This window comes from Panthera leo, chromosome B4 (genome assembly GCF_018350215.1).
Source record: "Panthera leo isolate Ple1 chromosome B4, P.leo_Ple1_pat1.1, whole genome shotgun sequence".
NCBI classification, from domain to species: Eukaryota; Metazoa; Chordata; class Mammalia; order Carnivora; family Felidae; genus Panthera; species Panthera leo.
In genome coordinates this window covers 19,073,601-19,094,323 of record NC_056685.1, presented here as the reverse complement: position 1 = coordinate 19,094,323, position 20,723 = coordinate 19,073,601, and the positions used below count along the sequence as shown (strand labels likewise).

Sequence of the window (20,723 nt, the reverse complement as noted above, 5' to 3'; positions counted from 1 at the left end):
GCTGGAGGCTCATTTATTTCCCGGGGTGTTGCAGAATTGCCGGAAAACTGACCACAAATGTTGGGGCCTGGTCCTCCAGCTAAGAAAGAGCACCTCAACACGGCAGGTCAGGAAAATTTCCATAAATGCGAGTCAGAGCACAGGCCTTCCCACGTGGGCACTTTGTAGATAAGGAAACTCTGAGGTTCGGGGTGTGTTTCCGCAGTGACAGCCTGTCACGAAGGGGCAGGCATGGTGCCATCCTCCTTGCCGATGAGAGGAACGTAGGAGTTTTATTTTTAAATACGAAATGGTAGTTTGCTAACGTTGCCTCTGTGCTCTGAAGAAAGGAACTCACGGAAGGGATCACTTATTATTCCCGGTACCGATCACACTCGGAGGGGCCCCCGACAAATGATGCGACGCAAAGAATAACAGCCAAAGGTGGAGTTCAGAAACATTCGGGCGAGAACGAGCTTGCAGCCTGGGCTCGTGGCGATGGTGAAGTCTGCTAGCGATGCGCAGGTCCCCGCGAACTCCTAAGGACGCTTCTTTTAATCTGTTGCACGCTGTGGGTGCACCTTTCCTTCACATAACCCCGCCCTGTCTCGCACCTTGTCTGTCTCTCAGCTCCGGTACAAAGAGCCGTGCCACAAAGCCACGCCCGTGAGCGTCACGCCAGAGATGGAGAGGGTGAGGAGAAACCAGGAGCAGCTGAGTGCGGCAAGTGTTTCCTCCGTGTTAGCAAGCGTCATGCACTTTTATTCTTCACAGTGTTCTCCGGAAAAGCTCGAGCCCTCTACGGATCGGATGCTCTTTTCTGCAGTCCCATGCTCAAGGGCAGGAACCTTGGTTCTCCGGTGCGATCCGGGAAGTTTGGGATTGTCTGGCTATGATTTAGCCGTGTTCGTTTAGTCAAGAAGTCTTCGTTAAGCACCCCAGCGCGCCAGGCGTGATCCTGGTTACTGGTACACAAAGATGGGTGAGACCTAGTTCCTGTCTCCACGGGCCTCGTAGGTTCGTGGGCAAATCTCTCCTTTCGGGGAAGGACCTGGAGAGCAGTGGGTGTGTTGGCAACCTGAGAAGAAGAATTTAGCTGTTAGAATAGAGCAGGAGAAGACCCGGCTTGACTGGGCTGCTAAGACATAACGTCAAGGCAGGGAACCTTGTAAATAAAATGAGAAACATTAGTCAATCATCAATGATTTATCGCTAATAAAGGAATGAGAGTTAATAATCGTGAGATACTTCCAATATGGCATGTGTGCTGAACGCTTTCTGTGAACCCGTGCGGCTGGCGCAGTTTATTTCTCTGGTTTGTAGGTGTGGGAAGCTGAGTCTTGGAGAGGTCAGAGGACATGCCAGGGACCCACAGTTTGAAGGGCCGAGCTGGGATTTGACCCCAGGTCTCCCTGGGTGCCCCTGGGGACCCCAGGTGCCCCCTGCTAGCTATTTTTCCCATTTTTTGGACCCTTTTGTGGAACTTTTACCAGTATAAACAATAGCGTTCTTCCTCCCAAACAGGTAGTTTTGAAAGACTTTACAATGTGAGTGTGAGTTCTTACAGGTAGAGGAGAAAATCAGGCTGAACACCACCTGATCCTTATAATATCCCTGGAAGGCAGTAGGAGGGAGAGATCTTTAGCTTCTTTTGAAGGTGGAAGCCCCAGGTCAGAATGAGAGTAAATGGTCCTCCCCAGGCTGGGCTAGCAGCTTCGCTGTGGTTCTCTTGGAATGGTTCATTCCTGTGTTTCTCCCCTATATTCCCATTGCTTTTAGGGGTGGGATTTGCAGTTTGCTTTGGCATCGAACAGCAAAATATTTATCGAAACCATCATTTATTTATTTATTTATTTATTTAAAAAATGTATTTATTTGGGGGACAGTGCAAGTGGGGGAGGGGCAGAGAGAGGCGGACAGAGGTTCCTGAGCGGGCTCTGCGCTGACAGGCTGACAGCAGCGAGCCCGATGTGGGGCTCGAGCCCACGAATCACACGATCGTGACCTGAGCCGAAGTCGGACGCTCAACCGACTGAGCCCCCCAGGCACCCCTTGAAACATCATTTTAAAGAAGCACAACGCCATTTTGTGCTTGCCACATCAGAAGAATAAGGATCCAGGTGTGGCTATGAACTGACCGGTTTCTGCATGTCTACTGTGGGGACAAGTGTGGAAAGATGGGGTTAATTTTGAGGCTCATGCTCTGTGGGGTGTGTGTGTGTGTGTGTGTGTGTGTGTGTGTTGACCATCCTGCTATCTACTAAAATTCTCATTTATCGTCCGCAGGTAAAATACAAAGGAGGGGTTAAACAAGCAACTTCAATTTCTGATCCACCAGAGCTGAAGAGAGCTAAAGAAAACCAGAAGAACCTCAGCAATGTGTGACCTTAGTAACTTTTTTCCTTATGACAGCAAACGTATTCTCAACATGTCAGTGAAGAGTTGTGTTTATAAAGTTCTCAAGTTGACACTGTGCTCTCAGTTGACTGCCTGTCTAATTTGAAATGGTGCAGAGTGTTAGGTGTGGGTACAGCCAGGCATTCTGGGCTCCAGAGTTCCCAGTGACCGCCAATTATGATTTTTGGTGACCGATTATCGAGGCTCCCTCTTGTCTGCACGCTTACAGTTGCTGTAGTTCCGCAAAGGGATGCGGCGATGGCTCCTAGCGTCTTGGCCCTTCGAATAAGCTTTCCCACTGCCTTTCTTACCTGTATGTGTTCTTGTTTGTTAGCCTGTGCAACCCTGTCGCCCACTCCCAGCTTTCGTCGCTTTATTTTTGGATGATGACTTGGGGGGTAAAATTATAAAGTGTGCAAGCCTGCACAGGTCACACGGGACAGGCCCATTTTTCAGGGCACTTGTAAAGGGGGCTGTTTGTTTTTCCTCAAGCACCAACTCCTGGCCTGTTCTTAACCCCTTTCTGTTTTTGTAATCCATAGGTGTAGTTCAAGGAGAGCATCTTTTTTTGAAGTCATTAACATACAGATTGGGTTCTCTGTGGGTGCCTGGGTAGCTCAGTCGGTTAAGTGTCTGACTTTGGCTCCGGTTATGATCTCGCGGGTTCTTGAGTCTGAGCCCCGCGTCAGGCTCTGTGCTGACAGCTCAGAGCCTGGAGCCTGCTTCGGATTCTGTGGTCTCCCTCTCTCTCTGCCCCTCCCTGCTCACATTGTGTCTCTCTCTCTCAAAGATGAAAAAAAAACAGTAAAAAACATTTAGATTGGGTTCTCTGGAAGAGGAAATCTAGAAATCTATTAGGTTCAAAGAAATATTTTATTCTTCAAACCTTTAAAGTCTTTGGGGGCAGATCATAAAACGAAGTCAGGCCGTTGTTTGGCCATTTTCCTAACAACTGTGTTTTGGAGAAGTAGGTGCCCATCTCTGCCCGATATATCTAGGGGCAAGGTTGATATAACTCCATTACTCTCAGAAGGGAACTTAGTTATTGAGAAGGAAGAGTGGGGTCGTGGGAAGTGCAGCGACCAGTTTTTGGATGACCACAGTCGCCTATTTAGGCATCTTTTTGAAAACCCTGCTGCAGTTAATTACTAACAGACTACAACAGTATATGGGTACGAGTGCCTTTAAGCGATACCCATGAAAGACATTTCTCACCATGTTCCTTTGTGATGCAGGGCTTACGTCCGCTTTCCTGACAGTATGCCCATGTATTTGAGTGTATTCACAGTGACGTCATTCCCAGCCATAGACGCAATGGGATGAATTGAAATTGATTTCAGATGCAAGCCTTTTAAATATGGCTAGCCCTCCGATACCACCCTCTTTTTTCCGTTGTGCCCTTTTCTCGGCTAGCTCTTTAAAATAGCTACTGTGAGACTCTTATGTAGGTGAATTGATTCACCGTGCTCTTTATTTTTTATTCTCCGCAATGATAGGTTTATTATAAAGGTCAGCTGGGAAGAGCCACGGCTTTAAGTGTAACTCCTGAAATGGAAAGAGTGAAGAAGAATCAAGAAAATCTTAGTTCGGCAAGTTGCTTTTTTCATTTTGGTCTGTTACAAAGGATGCATCCTTTATTATTTACTTGCAGTCCTTTTCTTGTTGTTGTTTTTTTTTTTTCCCTGTGAAAATAAAACGTACTCTCAAGAAACATTTGTGATACATGCAGTAGGTCCACGTGTAATTTCAGATGATTTCCAAAATCTGCCGTTGCGCAACTCGACGTCATCATGCAAGCCCTTCCTCGGTATTTCCAGATGTGACCAATGGTTACATTCAAAGTTTAGTTTTAAACTATATTATGCTCCTTTAAACAATGATTCATGTTATTTTAGCCAGTGTCTTTGAAAGTGGTGAAGTCTTTGATGCGTAAGTTAAATAATTGTCATTGTGCAGATGTATCCCATTGAATGTGAATTGTTAGATGTTCTCTGCAAAGCAAAATCAGAAATGACTCATTACTCCAGAGTAGGGACCTAGAGGGAAAAAAATCTTTAAATGCATTGCGTATAGCATTCAGTTATTCATTAAAGGCCCGTGGTGCACATCAGTGTCTTATTTGGATTGTATGCTTTCTTTTAGTAAATATCAGGGCTTCAGTTCCGAATTGCACATATGTCCTCAGGTCCTCAATCATTGCTTTCCTCATATCATGCATAACCAGCTTCATAGATAGCAGAGTTCTGCTGGTCCGTTATCGAGAAGATGGCTCATGCCTGGGAATCAGCGTTTAGGGTTTATGGTTTACAGTTCGCCAGTGGCATTTCTGTCCAGAGAAGAGTTAGGGTTATGCTGACCGTATTTGACATAAATTACCTTTAAGCTGTGGCCGCTTAGAAGAAAATTAGATCTGATACTCACAGTTTCTTATTCTCCACAATGGGAAAAAAAAAAAAAAAGGAAATAGAGGGATGCTTGGACTTGGTAGGTATATATTCTTCAACAGTGTTATGGTGGAAAACGGGGAAATATTAGAAACAGAAAAATAAATTTAGGTTTCATTTAGTGTGGATTTTTCCTGTTTAAGTATGGTAACCACTGTTCCCGACTACACTGTTAGTGGATATCGTTCACTCACACGTTGGTTTTCGGTTAATCGAGAGATTTAGGTGCTTTTTGCTTTAGTTTTTAAAAGTGAACTTTGAGAGCAAAATTTTAGATTGTTACCCTAGAATGACATGTAATTCACTGAACAACTTACTTGGGGAATCATTTTGAATATGTTGTAGATGTGTCACTCATTTGGAACGTTTGAAAACGTGGCGTAATGTTTTCTCTTACAATTGTCGTGTTGTTTAAGTACGTTCTACTGTGTCCTTTGCAGGTAAAATATACCCAGGACCATAAACAGATGAAAGGTAGACCAAGTCTGATTTTAGATACGCCTGGTCTGAGATATGTCAAAGAAGCACAAAATCATATTTCCATGGTAGGGTACAACCAGCTCCTTCTTCTCATGACTAAAACATACTAAGGAACGGCCCCACCCGGTGTACAGAAGGCGTTGTTCACCATTAATCTGGATAACTAACCAGCATGAATGCAAAGCAAAACGCAGATGGGACCCTCCTTTGGCGGGGGGGGGGGGGGTGGTGACCGCTAACCACACTGAAATGTAATGGAAATATTTAGTCTAATAAAGTAATTTTTCTCAGTGATATTTGGGGTGTGTTTTTATTTCTAACATGACTACTCTAAATGCATTTTGTGAAAGACATTTGCTTGGACTTCTTTTCAGTTAATTTGAAGACAGAGTTTGGTATGTTTACATGTTGCAAAGAATGTAAAAGTTAGTATGTTTTTTTTTTAAAGCAGTTGCCTGAGATATAATTTATCGGCCATAAGGTTTCTTCATTTAAAGTGTGCAATTCAGTGGTATATAGTAAGATTTATAGAATTGAATAACTACCACTGTAATCCAATATCAGAACATGAAAAAAATGTGTGTTTGAACTGTGTGTGTATATATATATATATATATATATATATATATGTATATATATATACACACACACACATACACACTTGTGTGTGTGTGTGTGTGTATATATATATATATATACATATATATATATATACACAAAAAAAAATCATGTCAATGTGTGGAAATAGAGTATCATTTTAAAACCTATTAAAAGTTAAAAAATAGCAATTTAATTTGTACCTAAGTTAGTACATTTTAGGAAATCGCCAGGATTAAACAATATATATCTTTTAAACCTTCTCACTGATATACCGGTTTATATATAATTTAAAAGAGCTTCTAACCATAATGAGGAAAACCGTTGTGAAAATCTCAGCACTTGATTTCTGATGCCAGGAAGCTGACATTTCAGACACTATTTTCGGAGTAATCGGAAAAGACACATCTATGTGGAAAATAGTCTAGATGTAGTCGATTCTGTAACAGTTGCCATTATGTCGAAATTGTGTGAGCTCTGTTAACAATCAGGACATTTCAGTTGGAGTTTATGTTGTTTTTCCTTTTTTTCAGGTAAAATATCATGAAGATTTCGAGAAGACGAAGGGCAGAGGCTTTACTCCTGTTGTAGATGACCCCGTGACAGAGCGAGTGAGGAAGAACACCCAGGTTGTCAGCGATGCGGCCTACAAGGGCGTCCATCCTCACATTGTGGAGATGGACCGGAGACCTGGAATCATTGTCGGTAAGCTGGCGGTTCCCAGCAGGTGTGCACGGTCAAAACGGTGGTCCTTGCCCCCGCCGTAGAATCAGCCTCCTTATTCATTGGACTCGTCCTCAAATGGTGGATGCGGTGCCCAACTGAAAAGGGGTGACAGGCTAAGTGTCAACTGTTTGTGCCATGTTGAATGGGATTCATGGTCCTTGTCAGCTCTCATCGCACACCTTTTGGATTATTGGACCTTCTCTGTCTTCAATGACTTGCCGGTCTTAAGAGCGTTCTTACTTCTTAAGCCAAGGAGCGGCCCAGATACCAGCCAGGAGTGATAACAAAGGCCGGACAATTGTTTTGTTTTCCTTTAGCTAACGTACTTGAGCAATGCCTTGTAGTGCAGACATTGTCTACATGGGGGACAGAAATAATAGAACTGATCCCATGTAGGACCTTTTACCACAAATAGTGCCAGAGAGATTCTGATGGTATTCCACAATATGAAGAGCTTATATATATTTTTTTAATTTTTTTTTTAACATTTATTTATTTTTGAGACAGAGAGAGAGACAGAGCATGAACGGGGGAGGGTCAGAGAGAGGGAGACACAGAATCGGAAACAGGCTCCGGGCTCTGAGCTGTCAGCACAGAGCCCGACGCGGGGCTCGAACTCACGGACCGCGAGATCATGACCTGAGCCGAAGTCGGATGCTTTAACAGACTGAGCCACCCTGCTGCCCCATCATGGAATTAGTTTCATTGCTTTGCATTAACATCTCATAAGGGAGAGTGAGTGCAGAGGGGTCTGATTCATTCCTTGAGGGTGGAAATGCTGACAGTCTGCACGTTTACACCAGGGTCCTACTCGAGAGCAGGGGCCAGGAATGATGGTGGAAGCCTTGCTCCTGTGATATTGTCTAGACTTTGAGCTCTCAGACCTCATTACTCATTACCTTCGAGATAGGAATTATTGTTATTTTTTAAATATTTATTTTTGAGAGGGGGGTGGGACAGAGGATCCGAAGCAGGCTCTGGGCGAACAGCAGACAGCCCCACGTGGGGCTCCAGCTCATGAACCGTGAGACCATGACCTGAACCGAAGTTGGATGCTTAACCGACTGAGCCACTCAGGTGCCCCTAGAAATTGCTGTTTTTTTCTAAATGCAACATATATGTCTCTAAATTATTCCCTTACTGGGTAATCCAGAGGTCGGTGCATTTCTTCTTTTGGGGGGGGGGGGGAGACTGTTTTCCATGGAGGACTTCCCTACGAAGCCCCAAAATGAAGTACATTCCACAAACGAACTTTTGAGCCAGGCAGGGAGTAACTGAAGTGAGTTATTTTTAAAGTTTACTTATTTATGTTTTGAGAGAGAGAGAGAATCCCAAGCAGGCTCCACACTGTCAGTGGGGAGCCCACCGTGGGGCTTGAACTCACGAACCGTGAGATGACCTGAGCCGAAATCAAGAGTTGGATGCTTCTACTGAGCCACCCAGGTGCCCTCAGGAGAGAAGTTTTTGTTCTTTCTTTGGTTTTCTCGGACAAAAACCTCTCAGTCACTCCCTGGGAATTACTCACATGTCCTTAATCAGCAGTTTATGTCAAACATTTTACTTCTTTGAGCACGAGTGTTGGGGGTTCAGGGATGCGGAGGGTGTCTGGTATGCATGTGTGTCGGGTGATGAGTCACAGGCTGCAGACAGAAGGACAATGAAAAATAAACCAGGCAACTTAAATTTGCTCACAAGATTTTCCTACCAAATCCATGTGGGTGCGACTGTCCCTTCGTTCTCTGATGTCTGCAGGACCGTGGGTTTGCCTCTACGTGTTTGCTTCTTATGTACATCTTTTTCCAGACTTGTGCTTGACTCCGGTGCTGGCTTTTTAAAATTCATTCTTGATTTGTTGATTTCTTCCTTTTGGTAAAAGACCTCAAAGTTTGGCGCACAGATCCTGGCTCCATCTTCGACATTGATCCCCTGGAAGACAATATTCAGTCTAGAAGTCTCCATATGCTCTCTGGTACTGCTTACATTTTGAGTTCCTCCTCATTTACGTGGTTTTGTCCTCAAAGTGCAGCTCATCTGAGCCTTAGAGGCACCTGGTGCCAACGGTAAATTGTGAATTTTTAAAGTTGAGGATTTGAAAAACCAAAACAAACAAAAAAAAAAAAAATGCCATGCTGCTTTAAAATGCCGTTCATCATGCATGAAAACAAACCTCGCAAAACAGCTTTTTAATATATCGGACCTAGATTCGTTTGTCCCAGGTTCACCTAGAAAGGTGTCCAGAGCTTCCTTGTTTCTGCTTTTCATTAGTGAATGTGATTTGATAGGTTTTCTGGGCTTTCAAATGCAATTATTTGGATTGCGTTAAACTGCTAAGATATAAAGGAGATTCGTTTCTCCTTTATATAAAAGGTGGGGGAGGTGTCCTATATAGCATCATGAATGTGTTAAAATAAAATAGACTTTTTGGTACCCTTAAAATTTATCTCTGAGTTTTCGTATAATGCAGAATTTATGGCGTATGTCGCAAGTTCACTCGACTTTTAATTTAGACCGCGTGTTTCTAATTAAAAGCAAAAACTGAATGGCTTGGATATTTGGGTACAGGGATAGCATTTCAGACTTTCAGACAGTGTTGAACACACAGAAGCCTTGACAGTTATGCAGTTATTTCAAACCATATAAATAGATGTATTATATCCTTTGGGTCTGTCTCTACCCCCTGATTTATATTCTACATTTAATTACTGACATTAATAAAATGGAAAGCCCAAGGGAAAATAGGGACTCTAATACTTTTGTCCTCAGTTTGATCTACATAAGCAGCCAAGCTCTCATTAAATTTTCTGAAGATAAAGAAAAGGCAACAAATACTTACGCTTGGCGATTCTTAAAAACAATTATGTATAACCAGATGCTATGTTTGATAGAAACATTTTAGTTTGCTAGTGTTTCCCTAGTTCTTGTTAATTCCCCACCCCACCCCCATTTCTCCTTTAAAATCTACACTTAAAATGAGCATAAGTGATTGTTCAACCTTGATGCACTTGACACAGCATATGTGGAAGTTTGGTAACAGGTGGCTAGAACTTGTAATGCCTGAGCTTTGGGATTTTTATTTATAAAAGACCTGCTTTGTGTCCTTGTTACACTTTTCAGTAATTTTTTTGTTGTGGTTCTTCAAGTCACTTAATCACAAATACGAATATTTTCCTTCCACTGTAGAAAAGGCGAGTCACTATAGGAGACATCGTTCTCGCTCTCATTCGAGCAGTACTTTTGGCACAGGTCTGGGAGACGACAAGTCAGAAATATCTGAGATTTACCCCAGCTTTTCATGCTGCAGTGAGGTAACCAGGCCGTCGGATGAAGGAGGTAGTAAATTTGAATCAGTCTCAGAGAACAATAATACAGTTTTGCAAACCTGTCGTAAGTGTGCCTAACATTCTTCACCTTTGTACAAACATGTAGCCTGGGTGTGTTTGGAAATTTTAAATTCTGTTCAGAAAGTGGAGTCCTTTTCTTTTATACTACTAATTTGCATTCCTGCACGTTTGTTTCTTCCTGTCTTTCTTCACTATTTTCACCGCCAATGGATTTTTAATGACAAGAGGGTCTTGGGACCTGCTGTGTGAGTTTGTTGCATGATTGTGTGATGGAGGTACACAGCCAGAGTGGACACTTGGGTTCTGTGGAGTTTGTGTTTGATTTCCATTGAGGGAAATCAATCTTACAGTTATATTGGAACAGCTAGAAGGGGTTGCTATGAATTTGTGTGCATTTATTATTATTTTATTATTACTTTTTTTCAAGTTTACTTATTTATTTTGAGACAGAGAGAGCGAGTGCGTGCAAGTGGGGGAAGGGCAGAGAGAGAGGAGCCGAAAGCACAGAGCCCGATGTGCGGCTCTGACTCAGGAACCATGACACCTGAGTCAAAGTGGGACGCTTAACCGACTGAGCCACCCAGGCGCCCCTTGTGTGCGTTCTAACGTTGATATACATTTGCAGACAGAGTTAGATCTTGCCTAAAAGAAATCGGCTGTAGGGGCACCTGGGTGGCTCAGTCGGTTGAGTGTCCGGCTTCGGCTCAGGTCATGATCTCACAGTTCGTGGGTTCGAGCCCCGCGTCGGGCTCTGTGCTGACAGCTCGGAGCCTGGAGCCTGTTTTAGATTCTGTGTCTCCCTCTCTCTCTGCCCCTCGCCTGCTCACACTCTGTCTCTCTCTCTCTCTCTCAAAAATAAATAAACATAAAAAGAATTAAAAAAAAAAAGAAATTGGCTGTGATACTTGAGATATGAGATTTAAAAACAAAACAAAACTGGAAAATACTGTGCATTGTTAATAATCTTCCCTATGTTTTATGTAGTCATCCTTTCTCCCGTTTTCTATATCCAAACCGGCAGATTACATCTAGACCTTTTAGTTGAAATTATTTTGGATGTTCAACTAATCCTGCTGACAAAGGTCTTAATAAAAGTTAAGACCATGGAACAGCTCCATTTTAGTGCCATGGGGAAGGAGGTGAGGGGTCTGAAGCACATAAGAATAAAAAGAACCCCGAATTTCCTCTTCAACCATAGAGGTCCTATCGCTGACATCCCAACGGCAGGAAATTTTGATGTTGAGCAACTTAACATGGGGGTGAGGGGCGGTTGCGGACAAAGTAAAGTGACCAAAGACCTGATAAAACCGTGAAAGCCCTTGCAATTGTGTGATTGGTGTTTTGTTTTGTTTTTTTCATCCATTCAAATAAAGCACTTATGAGGTTAGAGTCAATTACATCCTATACATCTTAAACTGCATATTTAGACTGGCCTTAGCTGGGTAGAAAGTTTTGTTTTCTTTGATGTTTCAGTTTTACTGAGGTACAATTGACATGTGAAATTGTAAGGTATCAGAAATGTCCATTGGGATGGTCTGATATGTGAGTACATTTGTGAAATGGACTCCCCCCCCCCCCCCCAGCTGGTTACTTAGCACATCCGTCACGCCACATAGTTATCTTGTGTGTGTGTGTGTGTGAGAACGTTAAAGTTCTACTTTTCTAGCAAATTTCAACGATACAATACAGTGTTGTCAACTGTCGTCACCACGTTATACGTTAGATTCTCGGAGCTTGTTCTTCATATAGCTCCAAGTTTGTACCCCCTTTCCAACCTCTCCCTGTTTTCCCCACAGTCCAGCCCCCGGGCGTCCACTTTTGTGCTGTTTCTATGAGTTTGCCTTTCGTTTGTTTGTTTGTTTTGGTTTGGTTTTTAAGATCCCCCCTTACTAGGACGTTTTTAAAGATCTCTTTTCTCTATGATTCTAATGAAATGTCTGTCAGGTACTTTTGCCGTCTTGTAGACACAGCAGTCATGGGGGAGCTCCCTCTTCTGTGGCTGGTTCTCTAACAAAGGGTTCAGTAACTTCTTGAGTTTTTCGGTTTTGGACTTGGGGTTATTGATTTCTCCCTTCGGTGTCCTCTGTGGTTCTGGAGGTACAGAATAATGCCGATGTTTGATGAGACGAGCAAAATGCAAAGCAAATACAAGAATAAACTCGGAGCCATCGTAGTCAACTTGACTCAGTCCAGTGTTTTAGAGTTGACGCGATGTACCTTAGAGACTCTGCTTCAGCGGTGACCCTTCGACTTCACGTCTGTGCACCCAAGACAGCATTCGTTCATTTATTCACCAAATGTTTATTGAGTGCTCTTTTACACCAGCCAAGAGCTCAGATCTGGTGATGCACAGTGCAGTGAGCAAGAGAGATGTGCATCTGCTCTAAGGGACTCAGAGTCTGGCGGGGGACTCTGACATGAAACAGATACTGACCCACGTAATGTATAATTAAGAACAGAGAAGGGGCTTTGAGGGGGAGAGTGTGGGGGCCACAAGATGTACAACCGGGGGATTTGATCTGGCCTTGATGTCAGGGGAGCCTTCCCAGAGAAGGAGGATTTGAGCCGAAACGCAAATGCTAAATGATGTTAACTGGGCCAAGGAGGCTTTGGGAGAAAAATGTCTTTGCGAGAGAGAACCGAGCACTGAGATGGTGTGTGGGTGAGATGTTCGAATGGAGGTGTCGAGTAGGCAATCAGAGTCCAGAAGGAAGGCTACACTGGAGGTAGACGTGGAAGGTGTCAGTGATGAGGACTGGGATGAGCCTGCGTAGAGAAGAATTCAGACCCCCTCCCCCAAACGTCTCCAGTCCCTCTGCACCTGCTGACTCTCTGTTCTCTGTCCCCAGGACTGCACTGTGAAAACCCGCTGTTGTTGGCTTCTCTCTTCTTTCTCTTCCCAAGCCATACCTTCTCTTTTCTGATTACTTCTAGCAAAAGGACCCCATTCTATGCCAAACCGAATGAGAAAATGTCTCCATTGAAAGACAGTATACATACATATCCTTATGTTTATGCCAGAATGTAAGATTAACACTTGATTGAGAGGGCATAATTACATTCTTTAAAATGGAGGAATTTCAGACGCCATGTTAGGTGGCAGTGGGGGTTGGGGGCTGGATTTCTGACAGGAAGGTGTATCTCAGTAGCTTAAATAATGTCTTGTAAAATGCCTTTGAAAATGCCTTGTCATTCTCAGCCCCCCGTTATGGGGTCAAGGTGCTCTGCTTTTAGTGACGTTTCCTAGTTTGGAAAATGGATACTGAAGTACGAAGCAGAAGGAAAGATGTGCCGGTAAGCGTTCTAACGTACATACGAGTATGTGTAACACCAGATGTCTGTGTTAATTTGAAAAGATTTTAGAATACATGGGAATATGCTCCCAACTCCATTTATTTTAAGGGAGGCAAGACGCATTCCAGCTGTTGGCACCTTGTGTCTGTATTCAGATGATTAGTGATATACCAAACCCAATATGTTCAAAACAATATCCCCGCCCCCCACCTTCCCCCCACAACAGTCTGCTCTTTCCCAGGTTTTCAGTTTGCTAAATGGCAACCGCACCCGTCCAGGTACTGAGGTCAAAGCCTTTGGAGTCATCCTTGACCCTTGTTGTTTACTCACACCTCCCTCTAACCCATTAGCAAACCTTATCAGCTCCACCGGGAGAAACACACGCAGAATCTGACTGCTTGGGCCCCCCTCTGCCCTCACTCCGCGTTTCCGGTGGGGCCCTCCTTGCCTCGGACCATCACGGTAGCTTCCTGACCGCTTTCCTGTTCCTGCTCTTGCCTCTCACGCCGCCAGCCCTCTGTCCTGCTCTTTCCTCCACCTGGTAGCCAGAAGGGATCTTTCCGAAAGTCCAGTCACGTCATTCTTCTGCTACCATTTCATTCTGGATATAACCCAAATCCTCACCGTTGCCTGCTCTGGGCCCTGGCTGCTTCCCCAAGCTCGTTTCTTTCCATTCTTGGAACACTCCTGCGGTCCCTGCTTCCCTCAAACCTTCCAAGCAAGCTCCCGCCCTGTACTGCCGCCTTGTACGTAACTGCTTCCCTGCCTGGAACATTCCCTCTCATCGCCGTATTTGCTTTGGCCGAATCCCGTTTTTCTCCATAATTCTGCTCAGAAGTCACTTTATTTGGAGACACCCTCCCTGACTCCCAGAGACAAAGTAGCACCTTTCCTGTCTGTCCCTTTTTTTCCTCCTTCACTAGCACTTGGTACCATCCGAGATATTTATTTGCTTGTCTGTCTCTGCCTCGCTAGAATAGAAGCCCTGCAAGAGAGATATTGGCTCTTTTGTTCACGACTCTGTCACCAGCCGTTAAGAATAAACACTCAGCAAGTATTGGGAGAATTAATGAAATGGCCAAATTAATATTTTTTTTTCCTGTTTCTTATTTTTTTTTTTAATTGACATATGATTGACATGTAATGTGGTAATAGTTTCGGGTATACAAGAAACTAAGATCTTAAAAACTAGAACTGCGTGCATAAATATATACACTATAATTATTATTTTTTTTTAATAAAAGGCTGTTGTGGAAGGCTTTCAAGGAAATTCTCCCATTTTTGTTTGGATGATGTTTTGATATGTTTCAAGGACATTAAAGCATAGCTGAAAAATAACCTAAAATAGAAACATTCCCAGTGTTTTGTTTTGTTTTGTTTTGTTTTGTTTTGTTTTCTCCTGATGGTGAAGGGAAGAAGCAGTACCCATGACTTCTCAGTTTCTTTGAAATTTAGGGTCCCCTTTGAAATGTGTACTATGCTGGGCCCTGGGAAGGAGGTGCCGATTGACTCTGTAGAAGGAAGCAACTTTTGTGGTCTTGACGGCTGTTTGATGAAAACCTTTGGTGTCTTTAGTTAATCATATGTATTGGTTTAAGTACCATTCTAGAAACGGAATAGAATTTTAAAACCGTACTTGTTAATGGTAAGATGAAGAAAAAAAGACAACGTAAGTATTTGGAAACGCCAGCTTTTCTTCCATATTCGATTTTTTTTTTTTTTTTTAGATACAGATTAGGATTTTATAGGATAAAATGTGCTAAGTCCCAGCGAGATGTCCTTGGAGACCGGGTTATCTCCCTGCTGTCGAGGGTGTGTGTGTGACCGTGCTGCACTTTAGTGGACACAGCTGTGTGCCACAGGACGAGGCTTTGGACTTCACCCTGGCTGTCTCCTCCTTGAACTGAGGTCTCTGGAGATCATCTAACTTGATTAGGCACAGAGTCCACTTGTGTAACAAGAGGGGCATAGAACAAGAAGCTCTCAAAGATATTTTACACTTCTTAAGCTACTTGCCATAAATTTAAATAAACTCCCCCCCCCTTTCTTTTCTATGTATGAGAATACGTTTATGTTCTAAAATTGATCTGTTCTACTTTGTGAATTAAGTAGCTGGGCAGTTAGGAGAGTCATCATTTTAGGGTTCTTCTTATGAGTCAGAGGAAATTCTGATTGTTAGGATAAAGGATTAAGCAATCGGCTCATTTCCTTGAGGCAAAAGTACCTTGTTTTCGTCATTCGCATTTGGTTTTCATAAGCATTAGCATAGAAGCCTTCTCCTTTAAGTTTTTATCGTTGTTTTCTTTATGTGTTTCTCATGATATTTTCCCATCTAGCTTTGATTGCTGAATTTTCTTATGCGATTATTTTGAGCTTTCTTACTTTTCCATCTACTTCCCAAGGTATTAAGTTACCAAAGCATTTTCATGCTACATCTCTACTGTGTTACTTTGATTCAATAAAGGAGGCTTTTTATTTAAACTTGATCTGATTTTGTTTTGATTCTTGAATAGTATCATTTGAAATTACCTTTATTGCCTTTTGGTATCAGATTAGGTTACCTTGTTTTCATTCGACACACAGTTCATTGAGTTGGAAATACTCCTGATGTCTCCTGCTCGGTTCACTGCAAGGTTTTCTTTGATCTCTGTGTTTGTCTTCCACACGCTTGTCTGCAACGTGTATTTGCCTCCTGGTACTACTTTGTATTTCTTTGGTTTTCCCTAACTCGCAGTGTTCTGTGTTGCTCGTGTTGCTGTGTGTTTGCAGTCTTGCCCAGTGTCTACCCTTCTCAGTTTGAACTCGTGTTTCATTTTGCTTCAGGTATTTTATGTGCTTCTGTTTCCCTTGAGAGCGTACAAGGGTATGGGGGTGCGACAGGGAAAGAAAGACAGATGTACTTTTTAAAATGGACATTTTTGGTTTTCCAGCCTTGTGAACTTTTTCAGTTTTGTTGTGAAGGAGTCTTGTTGGGATGACCTTGTCCTGCCTTCACTGGTGGAAAACAAGCTTCAGAGTTCTGTGGCCGCCCTGTCTGGGCTGTGCTTATTATAGCATTCTAGCCCGTGTCTTACGCCCTCTTGCGAGAGATGATTCGGCACATTCTGGAACTCTCAGTAGATTGTCTGTAGGTGTACCAAGAGGGCAGTGCACCAATTAGGGAGCCGATTGTCCTAAACCTGTGTGTGTTTTCAAGGCACCCGTAACTACATCTGTTTATCCACAAAACATTTATCTCCTACGTGTGGGAGACGCTAGAAACCGAAAAATTAAAGGTCTAGTTGTTACCCTCGAATAACTCACATTCAGACGAGAGAGCCAGATGCATGAAGCCATTGTATCCAGGAAGGCGTTGTGATGGACTGACACAGAGAATTGGAATCAGCCAGGTGGGGACACGGGAAAGGAGTGTTTGGGGCCGAAAAGTAGCTTATGAGCATATGGAGTTTCTGGGGTGCTCTGGCATGTCTTAAGCCCAGGGGCCATGTGTCTAGGAAATGGGTTGAAGACCAGACCAGAGTGTGGGGAGTGCCAAGCCACAGCCTCCTCGGGGACAGGGTGCAAGTGAATATTATTTGTGGGCCTTCTCCTTGGGCTCTATCCAGCAGGAGAGTTGGAGGCTATGTAGAGGACCCGTTCACTAGACTGGTAGGTAATTGAATCTGTGGCTTGGAAGTTTAATCCCCTCTAGGAGCTTGTCTATGGATCTAGTCTGCATTGGATGATTTAGATCCTACCAAGAGAACCGACTTCTTGGGCATCCCATGACCAGAAGGCCTTCTTCGCAGTCTTGTAGAGGGGCTCATGGTGTAGAGACAGCAGTGTGGATTTTTATTTCAGATGTCACAGCGTCTCTTATTGTTGATATTCAGCATCGATGTAGAAGAGCAAAAACTCCAAAATCATAGCATCTTCCTACTCTCATGACTTCCAGACTCCAGACAAAATAGCCTACTGCTGGCTGCTTCATAGGCGTATCAAATCCTACGTGTGGAACCAGTGTCTAATTTCCTATCTTCCCACACAAACAAACAAACAAACAAACATCTGTTCTTGTCTTTGTTCACCATCTCAGCTGGTGACGCAATCGTTCACAACACTAGACCAACAAAACCCGTGATGTCCTCATTACCTTTCTTCCTCTCCCACTTCGTATTCAATACGTTGAATGCGTATTGACTGTTGACTCTGTTCACTACAGATCTGTCCCAAATCTATCCCCTCCTTGCTAGTCGCAGTACACCCTGAGCAAATCCCATCCCGGCTCCTGGAGATCTCCGAAATAGGCTCCTGATCTTCATAATTTCATTTTTGCCTCTCTCCGAGCTGACCTCTGCCCAGTGACCAATGATCCTTTAAAACCCTGCATCAGATCACATACATGCTTGCTCAAAATTCTCCAATAGCTCCGATCACACTTCAACTAAAAACCAAGATCCGTAGACTACAAGGGGTTGCACGGTCTGGTACTTACTTGGTCATGTCTCCAGTTTCCTTTTCTGCCAGACTGTCTGCTCCAGCCACACAGACCTCCCGGCGTTAGGTGTCCTCTCACCGTGGGCTCTTTGCAATCACTGGTCCCTTTGCCTGGAACACTCCCAAGTGTTTTGAGGTGCTTTGTGGCTTGCCTCCCTTGGTTCAGGTCTCTGATTAAATGTCAACTCATCAGAAACGCTTTCCTTGACCACTCTACCTGGAAAACTCTCAATCTACGTACACCCATAACTCTATCCCTTTACCCTGCTTTATTTTTCTCTGTAGCTCTTCTTTTAAGCTTTATTGATAAACAAAATTTGCACGTATTTAATATCAAAATTTTGATGAGGTTGGACATATGCATATACCCATGATAACCATCACCACAATCAAGATACTAAACATATCCACCATCTCTAAAAATTTCCTTGTGTTCTTGTGTGTGTGTGTGTGTGTGCGTGTGTGTGTGTTTGGTGTGTGTGTGTGTATGATTGATAAGAACACTTAACATGAGAACTATCCTCTTAACATCTTTTCCAGCGTACAATACAGTATTTTTTTTAAATTCTTTTACTATTTACCTAATTTTATATTCATGCATTTGTATATTAGATAATTTGTATATTACGTTTTATCTTTTTTTATATAATTTATTGCCAAATTCGTTTCCATACAACATACAGTATTGTTAACTAGAGGTACTATGTTGTACAGCAGATCTCGGAAGCTTTATACTCAGTGAGCAACAATTTCCCATTTTCCTCTCCCTCTGCCCTTGGCAACTGTCATTCTGTTTTCTGCTTTATGAATTTGACTATTTTGGATACCTCGTATAAGTAGAATCATGTCCTATCGTTGGCTTGTTTCACTTAGTATAATGTTCTCTAGGTTCATCCATGTTGTCACAAATGGTAGGATTTCTTTCTTTTTCAAGACTGAGTGATATTCCATCATATGTATATATCATTTCCTTCATCCATTCATCTGTCAATGGTCATTTGGGCTATATTCATTTCTTGGCTATTGTGAATAGTGCTGCAGTGAGCCAGGAGCCACAGATATCTCTTCCAGATCAGGTACATGCAGATCAAAACCACAGTGTGACATGATGTCATATCTGTTAGGATGGCTATTGTCCAAAAACAAACAAACAGACAGACAAAAAACTCAAACAAACAAAAAAAGATAAATGTTGGCGAGGATGTGGAGAAATTGGAACCCGTATACTTTGTTGGTGGGAATGTAGAGTGGTACAGCCACCATGGAAGACAGCGTGGAGGTTCCTCAAAAAATTAAAAAGAGAATTTCAATATGATCTAGCAATTCTGTTTCTGGGTACATAGCTATCATCCTGTTTATCATCTGATACTGCATTGCATTATGTATTAACTAATTATGTCTCCCCCAGAGTATAAACTCTATTAGAACAGAATCGTTCTGCCTGCTTTGTTCTCTATTCTGTAACTACATCTAGAAAAGTACCAACAAAACAGACACTTAATATTGTTGACACATAAATACATTCAAATTAAAGTTTGATCTGAAATACAAAGAGACAGCTTTGTTACATGTGCTAAATCACTAAAACTTGGTATCAGTCTTTAATTTATTAAATCTAATTAGAGCTAATGTGGCTGAGGGTAACAGTGCAATAATAGCCTTTTTACTTTTACTTCTTTATTTTTTTTAAGCAGTAACGTAAGATGTTTCGCTGGACCATAACATGGTAACCTCTGTTTATTTTTTATTTTATTTTATTTTATTTTTTTAAATTTTTTTTTAACATTTTATTTATTTTTGAGAGAGAGAGACAGAGAGAGACAGAGCAGAACAGAGCATGAACGGGGGAGGGTCAGAGAGAGGGAGACACAGAATCTGAAACAGGCTCCAGGCTCTGAGCTGTCAGCACAGAGCCCGACGCGGGGCCCGAACTCACGGACCGCGAGATCATGACCTGAGCCGAAGTCGGACGCTTAACCGACTGAGCCACCCAGCTGCCCCGGTAACCTCTGTTTATTACAAAGCCTGAGTCAGCTGGTGACCTTTCATAACCAAGAAATCAGTAAATTATTCCTACATTAACACTTCTGTTCTCACATAAAGACCTCTCATTTCAATGTTTTATTTCACTTGTGACAACTGTCCTTAGTAAGGACTTACTAAAGTGGAATTCTGAAATTCATACCTCGTATCGCTTCCGTCTCAGTGTATTCTAGTTTATTGTTTGATCGTGAACTCGCTGGTGGCAGAGAATGAAAGGTGCCATGTAGCTTTGCTTCTTGTACACAGCGCAGGGCCGCGAATGCTCGATGAATAAAGGGTGAACGAGAGGAGACAGAGTGCAAGCACAAGTCCCCCCTGTCCTAGACACAGCAAAGACCCCAGAATGCACCCTGAGTTCCGAAGGATAACAGCCATCATTAAAAGTTAAATTTACCACTAAGTTGAGAACAGCAATAGTAAATGCAGGCACAATACTAGACTATTTGTATATTTCGAAAGTGATGGATATGCATCCAACCAGCGGTGTTTCAAAATCTCCTTTCATGGGAGCAGTGTCCATGTCACAATCCTTTGCTCGGTCTCTGCATTAATTTTTCTGTTGATCCTCTTTGTGCATGGAGGATTTACGTTTTATGCTTTACGAGTGGTATTCTACCCAAATACAACATTTGTTTTTAATGGTGAGCATAGTCTTAAAATGAGAAAGCCAGAACTACTTAGTAGGAAGTACACTCTTGATTTTGAACTCTTCGTACTTTTGTCTTTGTTTAAAATAAACGTGCCAGTATTTCTAGGGAAGCCACTACTTTTGGTTTCTGACTACCGATGGGCAGCTCTGGACCCCTGAAAAAGTCCAACTCCTTCTTAGCCCGACTTCCGTAAGGAAAATGCCTTCAACAAGAAAATTTCAGTCGCATGATTTCCCTGTATGTGAGAGCTGCTTCCAATCTGAATTTGAGAAGCGCGCGGTATCCGTCAAAAAGTG

The 20,723-nt window shown here is 42.8% G+C and overlaps 1 protein-coding gene across 1 annotated transcript in view; it reads left to right on the top strand.

The window, feature by feature from the left end:
* Positions 1-20,723, top strand: part of NEBL (nebulette) — a 106,829-nt gene that overhangs the window by 68,765 nt on the left and 17,341 nt on the right. The window contains 7 exon segments of the mRNA XM_042945058.1: positions 610-702; positions 2,266-2,358; positions 3,873-3,965; positions 5,261-5,365; positions 6,431-6,602; positions 8,500-8,592; positions 9,804-9,953. Of these exon segments, the coding sequence (XP_042800992.1) occupies positions 610-702; positions 2,266-2,358; positions 3,873-3,965; positions 5,261-5,365; positions 6,431-6,602; positions 8,500-8,592; positions 9,804-9,953 (799 nt within the window).